Genomic DNA, 9,691 nt, shown 5'->3' on the forward strand with positions numbered 1-9,691 from the left:
TCATTCCACCATTCAAATCCTGCTTAACAATAGAATTTCAAAATAGATGTTTGGACATTATTAATAATATTATTCATGTGTTCCCCTCTCACAACGCAATTGAATGATAATAATAAATAATTTTTAATGACTTATGCAATGTTTTTGTAGAATATTCCAGAATACACATTATGTGTTTTGTATTGGATAATGGGGAGAGAAAGTCTGTATTTATTTTTGTTTGTGTATGTATGTCATTGTGTGTACCGCATAGACTGTACAGTATTGTGCTGTCTCTTTGTGTGTGTATCTGTTAGTGCGTGCGTGTGTGTATGTGTGTGTGTGTGTGTGTGTGTGTGTGTGTGTACAAATGTTCGTGCAATGCTTGTGTTACTGAGCAGTATCTGAGCACTGATAAAAAGATGGAGGAGTTGAGGAATCCTGCTGACTGAATACCCCAACAAGAAACACAATCAGTGATTGTTCTGTGTTGTTCTGGATGCTCTCCCAGTCCTTGTGATCGTCTGTTTGTCTGTCTACCTGTCTGTCTGTCTGTCTGGCTAGCTGCTTGTCCGCCTCATTGTAGCCTACCGTCTGTTGGTACTGTATACATTTCCCCTTTCAAATAATTTTTCTTTCTTTGTGAGTGGCATGTTTATAACACGCCAAATTATAAATTGTGCATAAGTAACTCACTGTCTTTTTGGTTTTCTCTAGTCTGGTTTGCTCCTTGCTTAGGGTAGTGTGGGGGTTAAACCTGGCTGTATTTCTTCCAAGAAAACACCAGATGTCACCAAATGCTATTTCAACCCGTTTCATGGCTACCACCACTCTTTGCTCAACGCAACATTTCACCATCTCATCTCATCAAGGTCAAGTTATTCCACCAAAACGATTTTGAGGTAAATTGATCCGATTTTTTGTATTCCTGAAAAAGTTGTAAACATAGTGCAATGAAATTTTACGTTTTCCACTTCTATTTGGTATATCAATAGGGACATAATCCATCTTAAGAGAAAACAATATGGTATGGAAATGGTATGGCAATAAACAATAATATATTTACATAAATACAGTTTTACAATGTTAATTAAAATGAATTTCAATGTGTTACTTTCAGTAAAGTATCATAATAATGACTTTTTGCTGATTTTAGAGACTGTATTCACTTCAGACATTACATAAGTTTCTGAAATATAAGTTTTGCATATGATTTATGAGAACTACTTTAAATGGCCAACATAACACAAACTTATTTTTACACCTGAATGTGGAATTGTTCTAAAAATAAATAAATGTTGTAGTAAAATGTTAGATGCAGGAATATTTTTGTTCCGATAGCAATCATTGCTATAGTTATCAGTAACAGGGGTCTCTTTGTCTTTCTAGCTCTTTAGTAAACAGAAAATGCATTTTCTGGTCGGGATACCAATTTTATCCAATCAGGAGAGAGAACTCATAAATATAGGATTAACGAGTGAATTTGGAAGTGATGATTCAAAGAAGTGCACAGATAAAATTGGAAGTGGAACACTTGAAGCTGTTAAATGTGTACTCTCCTCCTGATTGGCTGAAATTGGCATGACCTGCCAAGAAAAAGGACATTAGGGTTCATATGGTTAACATTAATATCCAAAAGTTCAAGGTTCAAGGTTGTATTTTATTGTTACATATTGCTTCCTTCAGACAATGCAGCAGCATAGGTAATAATAATAATTGTAATTATTATTATTATTATTATTATTATTATTATTATTATTATTGCGAACGCAGCGGAACGGCGCGCCTCCGCGCAAGTGGAGCTTACTATGAAACCGTGCTCGGGTTGTGTGTCTCTCTCTCTGCGTCTCTGCGTCTCTGTGTGCAGCCACGCCCCCATGTGACTCACGCTCTCATTGGCTGCATGCACCCATGTGACTCACGCTCTCATTGCCTGCCTGCCCCTGGGTGACATGACTCACATGCGTGCACTGCCTGTAAGCAGCCACCCGAGTGCGCCAGAGTGCAGGAATTTAGACAATGCTCTGACACACATACACACACACGCACGCACGCACACACACACACACACACACACACACACACACACACACACACACACACACACACACACACACACACACACACACACACACACACACACACACACACAGTCAATGTTCTCTCTTCATCACGGTGAAATAACACGGATTACAAGTCCGTAAATACACAATATTTTCGAGCTGCGTTCGCTTCCAGCGTTCGCGCGTCTTACTTGTTATAAGTGAAGAACAAAGGTCAGTCGTTTTATACTGATAGGATAACACTACTAACTCTTTTTTTGCTCTTGTTTTTAATTGGTAATAAAATACTTTACTTTCTTAAATTCACTTTCTTTTACCCGCACTTTTTATATCCGCTTCTCTGTCTTCTCAATTCTAGTATTCTGAATCGTGATAGTATCATTTCAGTTACTGACAAAAAACAACAACTGTATGAACAGTATAAATAAAAGAAAACAGACAAGCACAGCAAAGTTGCATGCTAACAGGTGTGAGATACTAGTTAAACCTGTAGGTGTTAGGGATTAACACGTTACCATACTACCAGCTGCTGGCTAAATGTCACACACACACACACACACACACACACACACACACACACACACACACACACACACACACACACACACGCACGCACGCGCGCGCGCGCGCGCGCACACACACACACACACACATGCACACACACACACACACACACGCACGCACGCGCGTGCGTGTGAGTGTCACTCAATCCAGTAACACAGTAAAACTGAACATGTGCACACGCACACACATAGCTGGGCTGCTGACATTGCAGGTCATGCAGCATGACTTTCTTTCTCTCTGTCTCTTTGTCTTCCTGCACAACACAGTTTGTCTTCTTCTTTTCCTTGGGGGCGGCCATAGCTGAGTGGTTAGTGAGCCCGCCTAGGGAGCCAGAGGCCCTGGTTGCCCCAGGTACGATTCCAGGCCACGCCAGCATATGTGTCGATGAAATGAAATTTGTCCCTGAGCAAGACTCTTAACCCCTAATTGCTCACAGGCCCTCATTGGAAACAAGCCCGCAAGGACTTTCATGAACGTCCTGATGAAAGGAATTATTATCCACCCCTTCTCTTTCCTGTTTCTACTGTTCTCCTCTTTGCTTTCTCTTTATCATCCTACATATCACTCTCTGTTCAGCATCTCATTAACATTTCTGTTCAAATGGAGTTTCTTTTGGGTTCCTGACTGGGCATTCCTCATGGTGCACTGCAAGGTGTGTGTGTGTGTGTGTGTGTGTGTGTGTGTGTGTGTGTGTGTGTGAGAGAGAGAGCGCGCGCACGTGCGCACCATTATGATTGTGTATCTGTGCATATGTGTCTCAGTTATGTGGGTGTCAGTCTTTGCCTCTCCTGTAAGTTAACAATAAGAGCTTTCACACACGCACGCACGCACACACACACACACACACACACACACACACACACACACACACACACACACACACACACACACACACACACACACACACACACACACACACACACACACACACACACACACGCACAAGCACAGATAAAGTGCCTGCTGTGAGTCCCCCTGAACTGTTGGTTCAGGACAGCTGAAATATTGGTTCTACAAATAGGTCCACATTAAGATCTGAATCACTGTCAGTTCTGTTTCATTGTGTTCTGTTTGGATCAGACCAGCTGTCTTTTCGGCTGTACTAAGCACTTCTTTTTCATTTTTTTGTTTTCCCAAGAAGAGCATCACTGTTTTGCTGTAAAGCAGGGAGACCAGCACGCCCTGCTCATGGCTCTGCACAGAGGATGGAAGCTGCGATTGGAACCCATTCAGACCCCAGAGCGCGGTGTCACCATCAGTAAACCAATACACCTTGATGCCCCAAAGCACTGGCGACATAGCCTCCGTCAGTGTCTCACCTGTTGGACACAGTCACCTGAGGATGGTGGGAAGTCTTCATCAACAGAGGTAATAAGCAGTCTAACTGGCCAATTTGACGAGACCACATTATCAGCATTACAATCCAATGAAGCCACCAAGAACTGGCACTAGCTATTAAGGTGCCACACAGCTGATGCTAGTGTTGGCTAGTGTTGTGTGGAAGATACCTCAGAGTAACTGGCATAAGCTTTAATACTTTGGCTGTGACTGGAATCACTGCTAGAAGCAGTCACATATCGTATTGTTTTAAATGTTTTTGTAATGTAATAGAAATAAGTCCCAACTAAGGTTATTAGGGTTAACTACAGTACAAATAAACTAAAAACTAAAAATAGGTATGGGGGGGCCCAAAAACAAACATTTTAGATAAAGGCATAGGGTAAAGGATATTTTTTTGTTAAAATAAGTGTTAAATATCACTATATTCTGATAATACTCATTGATATAGTGTTTGTTAGGTAACAGCAGTCTCCCTGTCTCTCCTGCTCTTTAGTAAACAGAAAATGCATTTTCTGGTCGGGATACCTATTTTATCCAATCAGGAGATAGAACTTGCACAGAATACAGATTAAACAAGTGAAAATGGAATGGAATTGATGGCACTAATAATTGGGCAGACAACATTTCGAACTGGAACACTATAAAATTGAAGCCGATAAATGGGTACTCATTCCTGATTGGCTGACCGTTTTCCACCCACTTGAACATTTATTTTCTGTTTATTAAAGAGCTGGAGAGACAGGGAGACCACTGTTACAGAGTAAACACTATAACAATGATCAGAATATTGTGCTTTAACCTTTTAACATTTTTTTTTGTTTTAACCAACAAATATCACTTACCCTACCTTGTGTGTACTTGCAATACTAACTAAAATATAAAAAAAAAACAATATACAGAAATGTGTCTCTATTAATTTGGTAAAATTTGTCAACATGATAAGCATAACGTTTATTGAGACTTGGTACATGACTGTGAGTCAATTACCTTGTATTGCGCCTACCTTCCTTGACAAATACCTACATAAACTGAAAATATTGAAACTAATATAAACTAAAGACAAAAAATATAAACAATAAAAACTAAACTGAAACTAAACTGAATTGAAAAGAATATTTATGAAATAGAAATGTAAACTAAATATATATACAATTCTATAACCTTGTGACATTTCTGAGCAACTGATAAGTGAAGCTGTGCCTTGACATTGTGCGTCTGTATGTTTGCTACGACACATAGACACAGTACAATACAATTAATCTGTTACAACACATGTAGATACATTTCAATGACTGTTACAACACAGCAGCATGCAAATAGAGAGTTTTGTTCTCATCCTTTTGTGCGTCACGTGGGTCATGTGAGCCTGCGTCTTTATCTCACACACATATTTAAATATTTACACATGATATTAAAGTTCCATGCATAGCACATAGAAGTTACACACGCATGCACACACACACGCATGCACACACTCATGCACGTACGTACACACACACACACACACACACACACACACACACACACACACACACACACACACACACACACACACACACACACACACACACACACACACACACACACACACACACACACACTTGTAAAAACATGCAGTAAAATGTATTGTCTTTGTGAATAACAGTAAAGTTGAGCAGACTAAACCCTTCAGTGTCAATATGACACCAGTCATTTGTGAGCCAAAACAAACAGAAAAGGCCAGCACACTGACAGAAAATGTTGAGGCTCTGAGGATGTAAAAATAGATTTATTTACATAGAGGAAAAAAAGTGAAACACTAAAAGTAGGAGAGGGTGTTTCAGTCCTGAGACCATCATCAGCACCCCATAGGTTGACATAGGAATAGGCATGATCAAAGGTATACATTGTAGAAAACATAATAGTGTAAAGAATAAACCATTCTCCAATGCTTATTGATATTGAACACTTAAATAAATAGGCTGTACAATCACTCAGGAAAACTCCGGATTTAACTTGGTAGTTTGCAAATAACTATTGCAATAAAACATGTTAAACAACTAATGCAGAATTCTGGTGATATTGTACAATTCTGTGCACAAATCACATTGAAAGAGCCGATCTGACTTTGTCGACAATTTCCCCAGTCAGCTGTCATCTTACCCCTCTACTATACTGTAGAGCAGTGATTCTGAAACATTTTCATGTCAAGGACCCCCAGATTTATACGTATTAGGCCGCATTTGAAGGTTTTTTGTGCCAAGGACCCCATAAGGGAAGATTCTTGTAGTTATTAGACCGGCCTACTCGGGAATGATGCAAGTTGGTAATGCATGCCCCACCCACAATACCGCTGTACAGTACCTGTTGTCAGAGTGCCCGTTGTACCCGTCTGTCTGTCTGTCTGTCTGTCTGTCTGTGTGTGTCCTTTTATGCCCATATATGGAGATGTCTGTTTCTGTCCAAATATGGGCATATCCGACCACTATGCCCATCGGCGGTTCTCCCTTAAGGACACCTGGGGGTCCCCGGACCCTACTTTGTGAACCTATGCTAGACTACTAGAGTAACAGGAGTGTTATAGTTTTAATCTGTTGAGCAATTCTGTAGAGTAACAGGAGTGGTACTCTATTGGTACTGTACCTATTTTGATGTATTAGTGCTGCCAAGTAGAGGCATACAGTAGTACCCCTAACTGCTCCCTGGGGCTATATTTAATAGCACTCGCTGGTCCTAATAGTTAGGATGTGGGTTAAATGCAGAGAACAAATTTCACGTATGTGCAAATGTACTGTGACAAAAATAGCCTTCCTCCTTTCACTGTATAATTTCTGATTTATACTTGGCTGTGTAGCGTTGTGAGTGTGAGCTATATTTGATGCGCAATGCTGCCGCATAACTAAGTATAAATCAAGCTTACGGTTGGAAGTTTCCAAGTACTCTGGGCTAACAGGGGCCCCCAGAGATGCTTCTGTATAGTTTGTAGATAGTATAGTATTTTTCAATAAATATTCGGGGTCCAGGCACCAGCATTCCAATTGGATCATCTGCCAACCATTGCTAATAAGACAACATATAAATGTGCCGTGGCTCCAAGGGGCCGAGCCGTATAGAAGAGCATCTACTGTCTGTGATTCCGGGGCTAATCTTGCAAACCGCTGGACCGATCAAACAGCAGATTTCTAATGCTGTATTCCATATAATGATTTATATATTTCAAACTTTTTAAAATAGAAGAAGTCAATGGTGGTCGAATCAGGCTGAAACCTTGTCAAACATGGAGATGCCAGATGTCATAGATGACTGACATCAAATGACTTACATCGTAGACTGGCCCCAAATAACCACAGACAGTTCCCCAGTGGACCCCACCTTGGAAACCAGTGATTACGAAACCAAAAGACAGTTAGAGAGTGGTTTCCAAGGTGATGTAAGGACACCCCCGACCCCACCCCCTGTGCGCGTGCCATTCTTTACATTTATTTGCTATGATCTGAATGGAATGTAAACCCCATGACTCAACTTCAACTCGACTTCAGACTGTAAAACAACAGCTGGCATGTCCTACCACCTCATACTCCTTTAAGTCCTAGTCGTCCCTCTACCTGACTCACTTTTTCTTTCTCCTAAGTTTATCATTGCTTCTGGATTTGTCTTTCTTCTTCCCATCACCAACTGTCACTCCCTCTCTCTCTCTCTGTCTCTCCTGTTCTCTTTCTTTGCTGTGTGTCTCCCGCCCTCCCTGTAGGTTCGTCTTTGAGCACATTAGCCAATCACAGACCAGAGGGTGTGGTACATACCCCCAGCCAGTAGCAGCTCTATCCAATCAGTAGACAAGTAGTAGGCAGGGCTCAGGTTTTCATCCTCCTCCACCTCCTCCTCCCCCCTCCAGTTAAGCTTGCAGTCTCACAGTTACACTTCCTGGCTTACAGAAAGAGAGAGAGGAGAGTAAATGTGGTAGCAGTGTGCTGTACAGTCTTAGTCTGGATTGTACTCTAAGGATATTTTTACATCTGCTACGGGCTGAGAGAGAATCAGCGTGAACAAAAGAGGAAACCCTGGGTGTTTCTTTTTTTCTTTTCTTTTTTTTCTTTTACCTTTCCAGTTTTTCTCTTTTGGAGTGCTGGTGAGCGTGTGTGTGACACATTGAGTGTGTGTGTGTGTGTGCGTGTGTGTGTATGCGCGTGTGTGTGAGTGTGTGTGTGTGTGTGTGTGAGAGAGAGAGAGCGTGTGTCTGAGTGAGTGAGAGGGAAAGAGGCTCAAGATGATTGCGGCCCAGTTGCTCGCCTACTACTTTACTGAACTCAAGGATGACCAGGTTAAAAAGGTGAGTGACTTTGTCTACCCCCTCTATCTCTGACTGTGTGTGTGTGTGTGTGTGTGTGTGTGTGTGTGTGTGTGTGTGTGTGTGTGTGTGTGTGTGTGTGTGTGTGTGTGTGTGTGTGTGTGTGTGTGTGTGTGTGTGTGTGTGTGTGTGTGTGTGTGTGTGTGTGTGTGTGGACAGGAGAGGAAAAAGGAGAGGAGTGGAGAGGTGAATGTATAGGCCAGTGGGGGAAGAGAGGGGAGAGGATATTTGTAGAGGTCATTGAGTGCCTTTTCTTCAGCTTCTGGTCATAGTTGGACTACACAGCGTCACTGTGACAGGGGTTCAATGGTGGATGTCATCATGATATCAGAACACTGGAAGAGCAGGGAACGGCTGCAGGGGAGACCGGTGCAGGTGGAGGAAAGTGATTTGGAGGTCAAACGAGTTTGGTGTCATCACCATAACAAAGGCTTGCAGCTTCATTGAGCTGGGAGTGGAACAGTTGAAGTTGAATTGAAGTGTTGTTCACGTGTTATAATCCTACACGTGGTACAGCGTTGTACATGTTATGAGAGGAGTTGTGTTTTAATATGACAGGTGACAGATGTTAGATGCTGAAATCAGTGATGCTGTGGTGGTGCACTAAGTTACCTCTGAGGATTGTACTGTGTATATTTACATACGTCAGGGTCAGTCAGTAGCAACAGGAGGAGAAAGGGGAAGTAGGAGGTGATACAGTAAGGAGGAAATAATCACATGAGCAGAAAGTGTGAGATAGAAAGAAACAAAAGCATGGGAGATAACGAGGCCTTGAACATGAATGTGTATTGTGTTTTATATGCTGTGATCAGGGCGTCCTTGAAAAAGAGAGCTTGCTCTCAATGAGCTTCCCTGAATAAATAAAGGAAAGAGAAAGAAAGAAAGAAAGAAAGAAAGAAAGAAAGAAAGAAAGAAAGAAAGAAAGACTGTAAAAGTGACTTGAGTTGGCTAGCATCGAGAAGCCCATTGACTATGTTTAGAATGATGTTCTCTTGTTCATAAACCTTTTGCTCTGTGTGGCTGTATGTTAGATACAAGAAAAGTAGAGTAAAGGGGATAGGGATTACATACAGTATACTTCAAGTTAGTTATCAAGGCATTATAGAATGAGATGAGAGATGAGAGGGAGAGAGAGAGCTGAAAGAGGGAGGAGGATGGAGTGAAGGAAGAGGGTAGGGCCTTGAGCAACATGAATATCTGTCTTTCATAAGTTTTCGGACACCCATGCTGCCCCCCCACTGCTATTCCACTAAAACGGCCTCAACCAGTTAGCCAACCCACAGGCGCTCTCTGGCTAGAGAGTTGCATCATCATATTATATTTGCAACGGTGCCCAGAGGCTCCCACATTACTTCCTGACAGAGTAGCCAACAAGCAACTGTTGCTACACTGTAGGTCTGAGAGTGTACAGACGTGACCA

At 41.7% G+C, this 9,691-nt stretch overlaps 1 protein-coding gene across 1 annotated transcript in view; it reads left to right on the forward strand.

Moving 5' to 3' along the window:
• Positions 1–7,857: 7,857 nt before the first annotated feature.
• Positions 7,858–9,691, forward strand: part of LOC308086377 (hexokinase-1-like) — a 29,934-nt gene continuing 28,100 nt past the window's right edge. Inside the window, exon 1 of the mRNA XM_080429897.1 lies at positions 7,858–8,253. Coding sequence (XP_080286023.1) covers positions 8,191–8,253 — 63 coding nt within the window. The 5' untranslated portion in view covers positions 7,858–8,190. The remainder of the gene's footprint in view (positions 8,254–9,691) is intronic.

This window comes from Gymnoscopelus braueri (genome assembly GCF_963280865.1).
Source record: "Gymnoscopelus braueri genome assembly, chromosome: 1".
NCBI classification, from domain to species: Eukaryota; Metazoa; Chordata; class Actinopteri; order Myctophiformes; family Myctophidae; genus Gymnoscopelus; species Gymnoscopelus braueri.